Below are 16,992 nucleotides of genomic sequence, written 5' to 3'. Positions count from 1 at the left end.
CTGCAAAGCATTTTGAATGAAACACGTAACCAACAGCTGCAGCACAGAGAATGGAAACTCTGAGGGACGTCATGGCTCCAGGTTCCAAATAGCAGGGTTGTGAGCAGGACGAGCTCTTCATTTCAGCCCAGCCTGGACACCCTCAGCAGCACCCCTCCCTGCTCTCCTTCCAGGAACCAGGCCCGTCATGCCAAGGATGTGCCGCTGTTGTTTGCTTATTCCAAACACCCCTGGCCCCCAACACAGCCAGACACCCCCGTGTATAGAGATGAGACCTCCTTCCCACTCATCAGCCCCCAGAGGCATCGAGGACCCCCAGCCCAGCTACTCTGCCCTCTCAGGAGCAGGTTAATGCATCCCTCAACATGATCCCCAGGCCAGGCTGGGCAGGGCCAGCCAATTGATGCAATGCAAGAAGATATCATTGCCGAAGCTGCTCTAGGGCAAACTTGTGGTGAGGGGGCAGGACAGGCAGCCCACGAGGAGCAAGAGGCCCTAGAATTGGAGAATTCCTGAAGATTACTCCTGCATGAAGGGAAGACAGCAAACATTTTTTCAACTTCTTTAGGGAGATATAACACACTCAATAAAACACACTCGTCTTAATGGTGTGACCTGATGAACTTTCATATATACACACACCTGGATGAAATGTAGAACATTGCAAATAGCCCAGAACATTCCCTGGATCCACTTCCCAGTCAATATTCATCCCCCTCAGAGGTGACCATGATTTTGAACTTCTCTCACCATCAATTAATTTTGCCTCTTTTTGAACCTCATTGAAATGGAATCACCAACAGTATGTGCTTTCACGACCAGCTTACCTAGTTCATCCTGTCTATGAGATTCATCCACGTTGCAGACACACTAATGGCCCCATGGCACCTCCCACACTCCAGGTGCTGTACCAAGGACGTCATGATTACTTTTTTACACTAAGGCCTTGACATCGAACCCATTTTCCGGATAAGGAAGTTGGTTGAATCAGCAGTTCATTGCCACACAGTCAGGACTTAGAGTGGCTGGAATTCAAACCCCAGAGAGAGCCAGAACAGATTCTCTCTTCTCTTTTCTCTAAACAAACTTAAAGGGACCTGCCTCCATTATACCTAGAGATCTACATCCTGCAATTTCCTCACAAGGGAGACCTGTTTCAGGGTTTTGTGCGCTTGGGACCCCAACAGGAGCACCCATTTTACTTTAGTCCCCTATTCCATGGGGAACATGGGCAAGGCAGAAGAGGAGGGGTGAGCAGCAGGTAAGGAGGGTGTCTCGGGAGGCCCAGACCCAGGCAGAAAAGGTTTGACAGCAAGAGAACGAAGAGGTTCATTCATTTAGTCAGTCAATATTTATTGAATGCACTGTATGGCAGGCGCTGTCCTAGGCACTTACTTTTTGGTTATCTACCTATATGTATCAAACCACTCTAAAATGCAGTGGCTAAAAATGGACAACAAACATTTATTATCTCTCACAACTTTATAAGTTGGCTGAGCAGTTCTTCCACTGATCTCACTGAGGGACTTTTATGCTGCTGCAGCCAGATGGCAGCTGGAACTGAAGTCATCTGGGAGCTAGACTGGGCTGGCTGAGTCAAGATGATGGCCTTATATGTCGAGCACCCTGGAAAGGACCCGGAGGGCTGGGCTCGGCTGGGACTAGTGCATTGCTGGGGTTCCTTCTCTCTTTCTGTCCTCTATGGGCCCCTCCTTCTCCATGTGGCTTTTCCACATCTCCTCTCCGTGTGGATTTCTCCAAGAGGGTATCCAGACTTCTTCCATCACAGCTCCTAGAAGTAATAAAGTGGAAGTCAACAAGTCTTATTAAAGCTTAGGCCTGGCAATGGCATGGCACCACTTTGGCCATATTTTTCTGCTTAAGGTGAGTTATAAGCCTGGACCAGATTCAGCATGGGAGGGAACTCTACAAGGTACTGAATATCCTCCAGAGCCATCTTTGGAGAGTAGCTACCACCCCGCAAAACAGAAAATCATTTTCTTTTTTCATTTATTCAACACTCACTCACTGTCAGGCACATAGTCACTTCTTAAATAGAGTATAGTTAAAGTAAACACCACTTTTGTTGGACTCACTGTCATTCAGGATACCAGCCACTGAGAAGCTCTGTAAAGGGTAAATAACATTCATTGAGAGTTTACTGCATACCAGACCCTGAGCTCAGTGCTTTATGACATCTAACTCATTTACTCCTTATTCATTTTCCCTCCTTTGAAGTAGGTATTATTGTTTGTCCTATTTTCTAGATCACTTAGAAAATAGTTTATCTATTGCTGAATAACAAACCACCCCCAAACTTAGTGGTTTAAAACAACAATAATCATCTATCATCATTTGTGGTTTATTTGGATCAGCTGGGAAGTTCTGGCTTGGGGTCTCATGAAGTCGTAGTCAGACTGTGACTGAGGATGGGGTCACTTTCAAGGCTTCTTCACTCACAGGTCTGGTGCCTGGGCTGGGAGGACACAAACAAGTGGAGGCTGCGAAAGCCAGGGTCTTCCAGGCATCTCTCTATCTATGTGGCCTCTCCACATGAGCTCTCCAACATGGTAGCCCCAAAATAGCTGGACCTTTTTTTTTTTGAAACGGAGTTTCGCTCTTGTTGCCCAGGCTGGAATGCAGTGATGCAATCTCGGCTCACTGCAACCTCTGCCTCCTGGGTTCAAGCAATTCTCCTGCCTCAACCTCCTGAGTAGCTGGGATTATAGGCGCCCACCACCATGCCTGGCTGATTTTTTTTTGTATTTTTAGTAGAGATAGGGTTTCTCCATGTTGGCCAGGCTGGTCCCGAACTCCTGACCTCAGGTGATCCACCCACCTTGGCCTCCCAAAGTCCTGAAATTACAGGCGTAAGCCACCTTGCCCAGCTATTGCTGGAGTTTTTTACATGGTCACTCAGTGATCCAAAGGCACATATCCAGAGAGACAGAAACTGCATCACTTTTCCTAATCCAGAACTTGGAAGCCATGTAGTGTCATTTCTACCTCATTTTATTTGTTAAGGCAGTTGAAAAGGCCTGCCCAACACTATTCACAATAGCAAAGACTTGGAACCAACCCAAATGTCCATCAGTGATAGACTGGATTAAGAAAATGTGGCACACATACACCATGGAATACTATGCAGCCATAAAAAAGGGTGAGTTCATGTCCTTTGTAGGGACATGGATGAAGCTGGAAACCATCATTCTGAGCAAACTGTCACAAGGACAGAAAACCAAACACCACATGTTCTCATTCATAGGTGGGAACTGAACAATGAGAACACTCGGACACAGAGTGGGGAACATCACACACCGGGGCCTGTTGTGGGGTGGGGGGATGGGGGAGGGATAGCAGTAGGAGATATACCTAATGGACGAGTTAATGGGTGCAGCACACCAACACGGCACATGTATACATATGTAACAAACCTGCACCTTGTGCACATGTACCCTAGAACTTAAAGTATCTAAAAAAAACAAAAAAACAAAAAAACAAAAACTCAGTGCAACAACAACAACAACAACAAAAAGGCCTCCGCAGGTACAGCAGGAGGGAAAAACAGTTCCATTTCTTGATAGGAAATCTGTCAACAATCTGAGCCATATTTAAAACCACCATAGTCTATCCCCTGGACATAAGTTATTTACATTCCTTTCACATACAAAATATACTCATTCTTTTCCAAAGATCCCCCAAAGTCTCATCTATTATGGCATCAGATTTAGGCTAGAGAGGTCTAGGGTCCCATTATATAAACCATCCAGGTATGGAGGAAGTTCCTCAGATGCAATTTCTCAGGCTCATTTCCTTAAGTACTATTCCTCTTTATTCAGAGACTTGTGAACTAAAGAGACAAGTTGTCTGCTACTGGACCAGGTGCAGTGGCTCACATCTGTAATCCCAGCACTTTGGGAGGCCAAGGCAGTTGGATCACCTGAGGTCAGGAGTTCAAGACCAGCCTAGACAACATGGTGAAACTCTGTCTCTACTAAAAATATAAAAATTAGCTGGGCATGGTGGCAGGCACCTGTAATCCCAGCTACTCAGCAGGAGAAGAATCACTTGAACCCAAGAAGTGGAGGTTGCAGCGAGCCAAGATCACACCATTCCACTCCAAGAGTGAAATGCTGTGTCAAAAAAAAAAAAGTTATCTGCTATTTACACACTGAACATCCAATGATGCGATAGGCATAGTGTAGCCACTATAAACACTCTTATTCAAGAGAGGGGAAAGGAGGCACACAGCCATGACTGGTCCATAGCAATTCTGAAATCCATTCAGGCTCATATTGTATTGCCAATTTCTTGATTAGGGTTCAGTCCTACTGCCTGGGAATGATTCTTTGTGGCTTTTGGCTCTGTTCTCTAGATTCTTAGTTCCACCTTCTGAATCATCCTTCTTTCTCTATAAAAAATGGCTGGTGATATGGTTTGGTTGTGTCCCCACCCAAATCTCATCTTGAATTCCCACATGTTGTGGAAGGGACCTGGTGGGAGGTAACTGAATCTTGGGGGCAAGTCTTTCCCATGCTGTTCTTGTGATAGTGAATAAGACTCATGAGATCTGATGGTTTTAAAAAGAGAAGTTTCCCTGCACAAGCTGATCGTCTCTTTGCCTGCCACCATCCATGTAAGATGTGACTTGCTCCTCGTTGCCTTCTGCCATGATTGGGAGGCTTCCCCAGCCATGTGGAACTGTAAGTCCAATTAAACCTCTTTCTTATGTAAATTGCCCAGTCTCAGGTATGTCTTTATCAGCAGTGTAAAAACAGACTAATACATCTGGTGTTTCCAACTGAGTAGTTTTCAGCCTGTTTCCTTCCTATAGAATTTTGGGGGTCCAAAAGCCTTTTTTCATTTCATACTATTCTGACCCTTTTTGCCCAAGATGGTGGTGCTTCTGACAAAATAATTATATTAAAAACTGTGTGGGTTTCCCATGAATCTTACTGGGGCTCACCCTATTAGTCAAAAGCTATAACCACACACTTCATCAAGAAAACATTCTCTACATTCTTCTTGTGAGGCTGATGTAAAACAATTTACTTAGGATACTTAGCAGCCCTGTTGTTTAATGAAGAGGATCTGTGAGGCACACTCTTTTTTATTTTATTTTTAATTTGTTTTTATTTTAACATGAAATGCTTCATGAATTTGCATGTCATCCTTGCACAGGGGCCATGCTAATCTTTTCTGTATTGTTCCAATTTTAGTATATGTGCTGCTGAAGCGAGCACTGGGGCACACTCTTGAAATACTTAGAGGGCCTTTGTCTATTCAAAATATTTTATGAAGCCTTAGATATTTCTGAGATTTTAACAAAGGTTCTTGTAGTCCCACTTTGGATTTTATCTTTGTCCTGAAGCCCTTTCATACTTTGAGAATCTTTTGCCATTTGGGTTTTCAAACCCAGCAAGCCCCTGACTCTTTTATATGTTTTATAAATTTTGCTTGAAAGTTAAAGCTTCCTTTTAACTCATCTTTCTCTGTCTTTATCATATACAGCTAAAATAATCCAACTAGCATTGTCTTTTCTTCTTCTTTTTTTTCAGAATGAAGTTTTGCTCTTATTGCCCAGGCTAGAGCGCAATGGCACGATCTTGGCTCACTGCAACCTCTGCCTCCCGGGTTCAAGTGATTCTCCTGACTCAGCCTCCTGAGTAGCTGAGATTATAGGTGCCCGCCACCACACCCAGCTAATTTTTGTATATTTAGTAGAGATGGGGTTTCACCATATTGACCAGGCTGGTCTTGAACTTCTGACCTCAGGTGATCTACCTGCCTCTGCCTCCCAAAGTGCTGGGATTACAGGTGTGAGCCACCACGCCCAGCCCAACTAGCATTTTCTAATCCAACTAGCATTTTCAACAGTCTGCTTAAAAATTGTTTTAGCCCAAACCATTAGTCCATTAGGCATATTTTCTTCTTCTTTTTTCTTTTTTTTTTGAGACAGAGTCTCACTCTGTCACCCAGGCTGGAGGGCAGTGGCACAGTCTCAGCCCACTGCAACCTCTGCCCCCTGGGCTCAAGCAATTCTGCAGCCGTAGCCTCCCAAGTAGTTGGGATTACAGGCATGAGCCACCAAGTCCAGCTAATTTTTGTATTTTTAGTAAAGAAGGGATTTCACCGTGTTGGCCAGGCTGGTCTCAAACTCCTGACCTCATGTGATCTGTCCATCTCAGCCTCCCAAAGTGCTGGGATTACAGGTGTGAGCCACCATGCCCGGCCTTCATTAGGCACATTTTCTATTGCTCACATAGCTTCAAGTGACAATGTTGCTAACTTTCTTCCACTACATAATAAGGGTTTGTCCCCTTTCCTTCTGCTTCCAATAACATTTTCTTACTTTCCTTTAAGCCCTCATCAGCTACTTCCTTGAGAACTATCAGACTTCCATCGACAATATCCTCAAAGTCCTTCCAATCTCTGCCCATCTCCCAGTCCTAAAGCCACATGACTTAGGTTCTGTGATGGCAGCATTCCATTTCCAGGTTATAGAAAAGTCTGCATCAACTATCTATTGCATGATAAGAAACCATCCCCAAACGGTGGTCTTAAGACAACAACAATCATTTATTTTGTTCATTAAATGTGAGGGTTGACGGGGACTAAGCTAGGCAGTTCCTACTCAGGGTGTCTCATGAGTTTGCAGTCAATTGGTGGCTGGGGCTGAGGTCAGCTCAAATGCTGGGGTCTAGACTAGAAGGTTCACACTGCTTGGGGCTGGATGACTGGGGCTTCTCAGGAATCTCTTACTTTAAATACAGTCCCTCTACAAGACAGCCTCAGGGCAGCTGAGTTTCTTTCACAGCAGCTGAAGCCTCCCCACACAAGTGTCCCTAAAGGAATCATCAGAAGCTGCAGGGTCTTTTCTAACCTAACCTTGGAAATTACACAGTGCCACTTTTGCCACATTCTATTTGTCTAGGCACTGCCACATTTCCACCCAGGTGCAAAGGGAAGCAACATAGGCTCCACTTCTTGATGGAAAGAGAGTCAAAGGATTGTGTACATGTTTTAAAACACACGAGTTTAAGTAATATGTCCAAGGCCAAATAGCTGGAAAGTGACAGAGTTGAGGTTTGAACCCAGGCCTTCTGATTCTAGACTCACATTCTCAACTGCTAGTCTACACTGCCTCCTGTAAGTTGTAGACACAAATGGTCTACATGATGCAGAAGTTGGGGAGACAGGGGTTCCCTGACTTGGGAAAGTTACCGTCTTGCTTTTCTTACCCAGCTTCCTTTCAGAAAGGTAGTAGGACTCACATTACCTTCTTTGCGGGGGGAGTGGCTTCCTGACTGTAAAATGAATGAACAAATCGGAGCTGGAGCAGCCTCCTTTCAGGGAATTATCTCTTCCTTGAGATCATTTTCTTCCCATGGCCATCAGTGCCTTGGCTGGTTTCCATGTCACTCTCACTGTGGCCTTCAGACACCTCCTTGTCATCTGTTCCTGTGATCTTGGTCTTACCTTCTCACCACTAGTTTTTTTCACAGGGGGATGGAGGAGTATCCTTTGGCATTTCTTTCTTTCTTTCCTTCTTTCTTTCTTTCTCTTTTTTTTTTTGAAACAGAGTCTCACTCTGTCACCTAGGCTGGAGTGCAGAGGTGCAATCTCGGCTCACAGCAACCTCCGCCTCCCGGGCTCAAGTGATTCTTCCGCCTCAGCCTCCCGAGTAGCTGGAACTATAGGCATGCACCACCATGCCCGGCTAATTTTTTGTATTTTAGCAGAGATGGGGTTCCACCACATCGTCCAGGCTGGTCTTGAACTCCTGAGCTCAGGCAATCTGCCCACCTTGGCCTCCCAAAGTGCTAGGATTACAGGTGTGAGCCACCACCCCTGGCCTATCCTTTGACATTTCAAGAATGTCTGCCAGCCTGTTTGGAGGAAGGCATCCTTTCAAGCCTGAAGATCATTCACCAGAAGAAGATGAGGCTTCTGTGGACTTTATCAGGCCAGAGAGTTTTCCTACGTTTCCTTTAAGTCTTGACTTTGAGCAGGTTTGACTTTGAACATCTTTGTCATGAGCCTTAAAGTCCAGAATAGGACTTGCATGATAGACCATGTCCCGTGAATCTTGTCTGGAATAGCCCTTCATATTCTGAATGACACTTAGGTGCAGAAGATAGATCATCCTGAAAGCACATGGTGGACAGGTGTAAGACCGCCATAAATGGCGATGTCATCTGTGTGATGCACAAAAGAGCTGGGCCAAGGAAGTGAGCAGGGTATGGCCTGAAACCCAGCCTGCACTCCACCAGCCACACCTTCCACCCTGGTGAGGGACTGTGTCTGCCTGGAGGAAAGAAAAACTTTTTCTTGCTTGTCCACCCACAGCCAGGCATCTTTTTCTAACTCAATAAAGATACCATATGTATTAACAGCAGTACCAGGGGAAGGTGAGAAGACAAAAATATAGTAACCTACTCCATAGGACAAGTCATAGAAATCAACCCTGACAAATCACAATAATGGATTTATTAAATTTCAAGAAAAGGTTGAACAATTGAGCCTCAGCAAAGGATGTAAGCATCTGGAGTCAATGCATCTCCTCACCAGAACATTCCCATTAAAGCAACCGCATTCTCACAGCTCCCCATCTCCGCCCCAGTTCAGAATTCCAGAAACTTGAGAGAGATAATCTGACTGGCCTAGCTTTGACCCTCTATACCAATCAGCCATGGCTAGGGCCAGGAGGAGTCACAGAATGTAGCATCTATGCCATAGACAACTGCTCAGCCCCCTTGCCGTGGGTGTCAGGTTGGTACCCAGAGAAAAGGCCCTAATTGTGAGCCTTCCAGCCCTCCAAGAATTCCTACAGCAGTGCAGTACGATTGTCTAGGATTTGTGAGCTTCCCACAAAGTCCTGGGAAGTTGATCTGACCCAACCAGTGGGAACAAAATGTTCCTATAGCTGTTTAGCCATTTGATTTCACCCTACAAACAGCAGGCAGTGACATTTTCCATTTTTCACATTTTTCCAAAGATCTTGTTTATTAATGCTTTTAGCATCAATAAAAAGTCAAATTCTTCATATTCTTCTCCTTATTAAGACTGCGTCATTGGGTGTGGTGGCTCATGCCTGTAATCCCAAGCACTTTGGGAGACTGAGGTGAGTGGATCACTTGAGGTCAGGAGTTCGAGACCAGCTTGGCCACTTGATGAAACCCCATCTCTACTAAAACTACAAAAATTAGCCTGGCATGGTGGCACAGGCCTGTAGTCTCAGCTACTCAGGAGGCTGAGGCAGGAGAATTGCTTAAACCCAGGAGCTGGAGGTTGCAGTGAGCAGAGATTGCACCACTGTACTCCATCCTGGGTGACAGAGCGAGGCTCTGTCTCAAAAAAAAAAAAAAAAAAAAAAAAAAAAAAAGACAGTGTCACAGAAGACTAGAGCATTCAGCTCTGTAAAACTGTTCAGAGGCCAACCTAACATCAGAAATGAATTCTACTTTGGGAGGCCAAGGCAGGAGGATTCCATGAGGCCAGGAGTTCAAGATAGCCTGGGCAACATAGCAAAACCCTGTCACTACAAAAATAGTAAAAAATTAAGCCAGGGCCAGGCACGGTGGCTCACATCTGTAATCCCACTTTGGGAGGCCAAGGCAGGAGGATCACTTGAGTCCAGAAGTTTGAGATGAGCCTGGGCAACATCGCAAGACCCCATCTCTATTCAATAATTAAAAAAAAAAAAAAATAGCTGAGCATGGTGGCCTGCATGACTGTAGTCCCACCAACTTGGGAGGCTGAGGCAGAAGGATTGCTTGAATGATCCCTGTCTCAAAAAAAAAGAAAGAAGGAAATGAATTTTGACAAAAGCCACAAAATTAGTTTGTAGTGTCTTGATTGGCAATCTCTTAAAATATTTTTTTAAATTATGATATACAGTCGTGAACCACATAATGATGTTTCAGTCAACAAAGCATGGCATATACAATAGTAGTCTCATAAGACTGTGATACCACAATTCTACTGTACTTTTTCTATGTTTATTTTATTTATTTATTTATTTTTTGAGACGGAGTCTTGCTCTGTCGCCCAGGCTGGAGTGCAGTGGCCGGATCTCAGCTCATTGCAAGCTCCGCCTCCCGGGTTCACGCCATTCTCCTGCCTCAGCCTCCTGAGTAGCTGGGACTACAGGCGCCCGCCACCTCACCCGGCTAGTTTTTTGTATTTTTTAGTAGAGACGGGGTTTCAACATGTTAGCCAGGATGGTCTCGATCTCCTGACCTCGTGATCCACCCGTCTCGGCCTCCCAAAGTGCTGGGATTACAGGCTTGAGCCACCGTGCCTGGCCCTTTTTCTATGTTTAGATACACAAATACTTGCCATTGTGTTACACTTGCCTTCATTATTCAGTACAGTAACATAGAGTAAGGGTTTGCAGCCTTCGAGCAATAGGCTAGGCCATATAGTCTAAGTGTGTATTCAGCTATTCCATTCTGAGTTTGTGTAAGTTCACTCGATAATGTTCACACAATAGCAAAATTGCTTAACAATGTATCTGTAAGAACTTATTCCCCATAATTAACCCATGCATGACTGTATTTAAAATGTACACAAAATGGTTTGACAGAAACCCTCATAGCCTCTCCCCAGATTCAACAGATACTAACATTTTGCTTCAGATTACCTTATATTTTTTAAAGGAATAAAACATTACAGCTACAGTCAAATCCCTGCCCCATATCCCTTCTCTCTCCCACTCACACAGATATGAGTGCCATCCTAAAGTTGGTGACGTCATTTCCAAGAGTGATTTTGGTTTTGACCTTTTGTTTGGCCCTCAGGTGCAAAAGCTTGAGTTCATCATTCTCCTCGATGGCACGCTCATCACCATTCTGTACAGAGGCCCTCTCTTGTTTTATTTATTTCTTTCTTTAATCCTTATTCACCAGCCCAGTCGCCCATCTATGAATGAGGCAACCACATTAGTGTGTTTGACATCACATCTTTGTCTGTGTCTCTATAAAACATATGTTGCCAACTGGGTGCAGTGGCTCATGCCTGTAATCTCAGCACTTTGGGAGTCCGAGGCAGGTGGATCACCTGAGGTCAGGAGTTCAAGACCAGCCTGGGCAACATGGTGAAACTCTGTCTCTACTAAAAATACAAAAACTAGCCGGCCGTGGTGGCAGGCTCCTGTAATCCCAGCTACTCTAGAGGCTGAGGCAGGACAATCGCTTGAACCCAGGAGGTGGACGTTGCAGTGAGCCGAGATTGTGCCATTGCGCTCTAGCCTGAGCAACAAGTCGAAACTTTGTCTCAAAATTAAAAAAAAAAAAAAGTTGCCTTTCTGTGCACATGTATTTTTAGTTTATACAAATGATGTGCTGCAGATTTCATTCTGTTTCTTGCCTTCTTCAGGCAGCACTGTTTCAAGGTCCATCCACATTTTTGGGTGTACATCTAGTTGGTTCTGCATTCCCCCCATTGTATTATACTTATCCCATTCTTATTCCATTCCCCAGGTGAAGTGGGAGAGAGAGAGGCAAACTGAGGTGATGACGGGCCTGTCCTTGAGACTCCATCCTAGGAGAGGGATACTAATGTCCCCTTTCCAACCACATGTGTACATGTGTGCATGCATATGTGCACACACACACACACACACACACCTTCAGCTGGGAACGTGGGAAGGTTGGGGTGTGGGAAAGAAACGGGGAGTGCAATCAGAGGAGGATCTATCCTGGAGCTCTGGTACTATGAAATCCAAGTCCTTGCCTCCTCCAGGAAGCCTGCCTTGACCACCCTGTTCCATGCAGATCTCTCCCTCTTCTGGGGATGGCAAATCTCATTTAATCACACACTAGTCTAATCTAGTCTTTCTGTTACTATCTCCCTGATCAGACTGAAATCCCATTAAAGGGAAAGATCATCTCTTGTTCTTTCTGTCTCTCTTGCTCAAGGCCTGTCCCAGAGGAAGTGAGAGCAGGGAGTGGGAAGTTGGATTTTGCTTTATTCAGGTTCCACTTCCTCTGTTTTAGGAACATGCCATCTTTCAGCAAACAATTATGTGCCAGGTTCGTAGAAGTCTGGAGAGGAAACGTGCACTGTGCCAGCTCTCAGGGGGCCTTTTTCATGGGGGATGCGAACATCCAAACACAAAGCTGGAGGACAAGGTGGAGGGTACACAGATCTGAGCATGTACCTGGGGCACAGAGGAGGAACCGCCAGCTCAGTGCACAGGGGGGCCAGGGAGGGCTCCCAGCAGAGGTCACAACCAAGCTGAACCTGAAAGAGAAGAGTTAAGCTTAGAGCTGGGCTTGGAACAAGGGGAATATGAATTAACACGGGGAGGAAGCAAGAAATCTTGTGTGTGTTCCAGTCATTATGGCTGTGTAACAAATTATCATAATATTGGCATAAAACAACCCTTAATTATGTTTGGTATCAAGTTAGGGTCAGGAATCCGGACAGGGCACAGCAGGAGGAGCTTGTCTCTGCTCTCTGTTGACTGGGGCCTCCACTGGAAGCACTGAAGGCTGGGGTTTGGAATCATCTAAAAGCTCATTCACTCACAAATCTAGTGGTTGAACCTGGTTGCAGGTTGGAGGCCTCAGATCTCCTCCACATGGGTCTCTCCATGTGGGCCAGTTTGGGCATTTCCATAGCACAGTGTTTAGATTCCTACAGTACACATTCCAAAGAATAGAGAGAGAGCTAGGTGGAAGTTTTAGCTTTTATATGACTTAGCATCAAAAATCATCCCTTTTGCCATAGTCTGTTGGTTAGAGCGGTCTCAAGCCCCTATCCCAATTTGATTAAGAAAACAGAGACCCCCTTCCTCTCAGTGGGAGGAGTGTCAGTCACATTGCAAGAGCATGTGGGTTGTAAGATATATTGTGGTGCAGTCATCTTTGGAAAACACAATCCCCACCACCTGTGTTGATGGGGATGGGAGGGGGTGGGGAACAACAATAGACCAGTGCCCACTATTGCTGGAGTAGCACGTGTGAGGTGAAGGCAGGAAGAAACAAGGCAAGGTCTTCCTGCCAGGTCAGGCCAGGCTCTGGAGGGTCTTAAAAAGCACACGTAGAGGTTGGGTGCGGTGACTCAGGCCTGTAATCCCAGCACTTTGGAGGCTGAGGCGGGCTGATCACAAGGTCAGGAGTTCCAGACCAGCCTGGCCAACATGGTGAAACCCCTTTTCTACTAAAAACACAAAAAATTAGCTGGGCATGGTGGTGCGTGCCTATGATCCCAGCTACTTGGGAGGCTGAGGTAGGAGAATTGCTTAAACCCAGGAGGCGGAAGTTGCAGTGAGCTGAGATCGCGCCATTGCACTCCAGCCTGGGTGACAGGGTGAGACTCCATCTCAAAAAAAAAAAAAAAGCACACGTAGGACAATGCTTACAGATAAAGGAAGACTTTGGAAGCCCCAGGACTCCTGCTCTCTTTTTCCCATCCACCAAGCATCTCCTCTGTGTTTGATCAGAAAATATGCAAAGCCCCCCATGAGTATCTGAAGCAGAGGAACTTTTAGGGTTTAGGCTTTCACGTAAGTTGGCTCTTCAAATGTATGGCAAGGTGGTGGACAGCAGTAAAGCCACCTGTGTCCTGGGAGTTAGAGTCAAGGGTAGCTAACCAGCAGCTTCCTACCCCTGTTCCTATGTTCACGTGCACACCACACGTACCTGGCCAAGCCCAGTCTCTCAACCTGAGTCCCATGGATGCTGCTGCTTGGGTGGCAGGTGGAGACTCTTCAGAAGTGTCCTGCCAGGTCCACTTTGAATGGCCCTAGGCAGAGCACCATTAATGCTTCATACACACAAGCTCAGGAGGTATAGACCAAAGGGATAGCATGATACCAAGAAGAGAGCTTTAGCTTGGGACGGGAGTCCTGTGTCCTCATCCTGCCTCTGCTCAACCAGCTGTGGGCCTTGGGGAGGACATTTCCTCTGCTGGACCTTGCAGGCAAATGCAAGGATTGCACTAGACAGGAGTTTTCTCCAAGTGTAATCCTTGGAACTCATGCATTAAAATCACCCACCCAGAAAACTACAGTGAGATACCACCTCACACTCACTAGAATGTTAAAATCACAAAGACTGACAATATCAAGTGCTGATGAAAAGGCAGAACAACTGGAACCCTCATATATTGCTGGTGCAGATGCAAAATCATACAGCCACTTCAGAATCTACTAAAGCTAAATACCTTTCCTAGGACCCAGCAATTTCACTCCTAGACATTTACCCAAAAGACACGTGTTCACATAAAAAAAGACTCATACAAAACGATCATAGCAGCTTTATTTATAACAACCAAAAATTAGAAACAGTCCAGGTGTCTGTCCATCAACAGGTGAATGGATCAAAAAAACTGTTTAATCAAAAGAAAGAAACTCAACTATTAACACACACAACGTGAATGGATTTCAAAAACATGATTCCAAATGAGAATAGTCAGTAACAAAACAAATGTATACTGTACGGCTCCATTTATCATGAAGTCCAAAAATAGATGAAACTTTAGGAATCGTGCTAGAAATCAGAGCAGTAGTTACCTGGGAGGATGAGCAGTGGGGTGGAGAAACTAGAAAGAGGACCCATGGTACTTTCCGGAGTGATGGAATTGTTTATATCTTGATGAGATGTGGGTGACATGGAATTGCACACTTAAAATCTGTGTATTTCATTTCCCTGCTATATCTTATATTTTGTTACATATTATTAAAAGTAAAATATTTAGACTGGTAAAATGCAGTTTCCTGGGCGCCCCAGACTCACTGAGTTAGGGAGTCCTCTCTGGTGAGGCCCTGGAATCTGCATGCTGAACGGGCTCCAGCTTTGGAGAGAGCATTAGACTTGAGGCCCAGGTCCCCAGGGGCGATACCCACACGCCGCTCCCTGCCCCCCACCCCGGGACGCCCCCAACTGCACACGATCCCACTCGGCCCTTGGCTCTTCCCCCTCTCCCCAAGCCCCCAGCCCCTCTGCCCAGTCGCCCCTGGTAACCAAGAAAGGGCTTGAAAATCCTCAAAGTGCAGCCGCCCGGGGAGGGGCCGTCCACAGTGTCAGCGAGACAAGGGCACATACAAAATGCGGGGTAATTGCCGCTTCTCTAATTCGCGGCCCTTTGTGCGGCGGCGCGGAGCCGGCGGCCGCGCTCCCAAGGCCCGGCCTTTCAGCCGCCCGGGGGGGCCCCGGCGGCCGCGCTCCCCGCGCTCCGCCGCGCATAATTAATCGGGCTTCACAGGGCCCGGGACAAAGGCGCCCATTCACCCCGCCGCTCCTCCCCCCGGGGATATTGTTATTTCTAAAAACTGCAGCCAGCTGGGCCGCAGAGAAACGTCAGCTCTGTGGGAGAATGAGCGCCCGGCCGGGCTGCGAGGAGACTGGGAGCTCTGTCTCTCGCGCCCCGCGCGGGATTAGAGCGGCCAGGGAGCTGGGGTGGGCAGGGGGCCCGGGGTCTTTTCTGAAGTCTGCACGACTCCTCAGAAAGCCTCGTGATTTCCATGGGGCCCTGGAGGAGGGCGCCATGGAAATGGTAATGCGGGGCATTGAAGCTGGCTCATAGGGAAGGAGGGGGGTTGCGTCCAGGCTGCCCGGGCCATGGCACGGCTCCCGGGTGGGAGGGGCCGGTGGACGGCCCAGTGGCCAGGCCCGGGTGCCCCCACCTGTACCAGGCCCTCCCGGACACCGGGAAAAATGCATCCAGGAATAAAGGCCTGAGTCTGGGTCCGAGGAGCCTGCAGTTAAGTTAGGGGCGGGGGATGTGGTGCCTCCACAGTAACCCAGCTCCGCTCCAAGGACCACCAGGAAAGCTGGTTGAAAGCATTGCCTCCACATGCCTGGGCCTCACCACCGGGGATTCAGGCTCCCAACTTCCCAGGCATCTGCATTTTCCTAAGCTCTCCAAGCTCCTCTGAAGCCCGCCAACATTTGGTTACCACTCAGCACTGTCCCAGGAAGGTGGCTCCAGTGCTCCACGTCCCATTTCACAGGAGGGAAATGGGCCCAAGGAGATAAACAGACTTGTCCAAGATCACAGAACAGAGCTGGAAGTGGACCGTGGGCATGTTGGTTGTATACAAAAGCAGAACAGAAGAAGGGAGAGGTGCTAGAAAGGGGGTCTCAGGCCTCACTTCCTCCCCTAAGCATTCCCTGGCAGCTCGGGGCGTCTGTGCTCTCCCTTCCCTGATCTCTCCTTGCAGGAGACCTGTCTGCCTGGTTAAATGCCTCCAGCGTGTTCTGTTCTGCCTCGTGGATTTGCGGGGGGTTCTCCTACCTGCTCCATCAGAGGCACAGTTGAATGCAGGCCCAGAGGCCCCACTGGTTTTATGCCAGGGTCAGTGCCCAGCAGAGCTCCAGCCAGGGCTTACTGGATGGGAGCAGCATCTCATGACTCCAGGGTCCAGGCTTTCTAGGCTGCACTCCTCTTCAAAGTCCAGTGTCCTCCCCAGGCCATGGAGAGGCCCAGGTCCCAGGTCGGCAGTGCTGGGCTTCACCTTTGCCACTGAACCCAAGGAAACGAGCACCCGTCTATTCCTCCTCCCAAAGCTGGGAGCAGTTGTGAAGAGCCGCCATGAATTTCCAAAACCTCAGCATCCTGAACGCCTCCCAGAACAAGCAGAGGCCTTTCCAAAACCCTGCCCCTCCAAGCCCGTCTTACTGAGACATTCTGTCCCTCGGCTATACTCTGGAAAATGTTCTCTCAGCCTAAGACTGCCAGTCCCAAGCAGGACCACAGGCCTCAGAGCCAGACCGCACCACAGGGCCTTGCTCCTCCAGGCGAGTCAGGGAAAGGAAGCTGCCTGTATTTTCAGAAGGGCCCAGGCTGTCCTCCAAGGCCCAGAGAGGGTGCCCAGCCAAGCTCATTTCTGCTGCTACCACACCATGCAAGACACTGGAAAGCCAACATCACACGACATTCACATCTGTGGGTGGAAGAATGTGCAGAAAACTCGAGAACAAAGTAGAGGGAAGGAGAGCACAGAGTTCAGCCAAGCCTCTAAGGGGACAGACCAGCTGTCCA

The 16,992-nt window shown here is 47.3% G+C and overlaps 1 protein-coding gene and 1 non-coding gene across 3 annotated transcripts; both read right to left on the bottom strand.

The window, feature by feature from the left end:
* Positions 1-1,336: 1,336 nt before the first annotated feature.
* Positions 1,337-16,974, bottom strand: LOC117062398. Of its 2 annotated transcripts, none has more exons than XM_033175875.1 (3): positions 16,246-16,911; positions 12,164-12,246; positions 1,337-1,792 (listed from the first exon to the last, which is right to left on the bottom strand). In XM_033175875.1, the coding sequence occupies exons 1-3, from the start codon at positions 16,252-16,254 to the stop codon at positions 1,597-1,599; spliced, it is 288 nt and encodes a 95-aa protein (XP_033031766.1). In that variant the 5' UTR covers positions 16,255-16,911; the 3' UTR covers positions 1,337-1,596. The 2 variants fall into 2 exon arrangements, with proteins under 2 accessions (XP_033031766.1, XP_033031765.1); XM_033175874.1 differs by lacking the exon at positions 1,337-1,792 and adding an exon at positions 7,780-8,147 and having other exon boundaries at positions 16,246-16,974.
* On the bottom strand, positions 5,137-5,243 carry LOC117063215. Its single transcript, XR_004428814.1, has one exon. It is a non-coding gene; the product is annotated as a U6 spliceosomal RNA (small nuclear RNA).
* Positions 16,975-16,992: the final 18 nt, after the last annotated feature.

This window comes from Trachypithecus francoisi, unplaced genomic scaffold, assembly GCF_009764315.1.
Source record: "Trachypithecus francoisi isolate TF-2019V2 unplaced genomic scaffold, Tfra_2.0 Lachesis_group17, whole genome shotgun sequence".
NCBI classification, from domain to species: domain Eukaryota; kingdom Metazoa; phylum Chordata; class Mammalia; order Primates; family Cercopithecidae; genus Trachypithecus; species Trachypithecus francoisi.
Note: the sequence above shows the minus strand (reverse complement) of the source record. Positions and strands in the feature narration are given on the sequence as shown.

Coding starts and splice junctions, on each gene's coding strand:
- LOC117062398 (XM_033175874.1), bottom strand. Junction 8,148..12,163: donor GTTCCTCCTCTGTGCCCCAG/GTACATGCTCAG, acceptor ATGTGCTTTCAG/GATGATCTATCTTCTGCACC.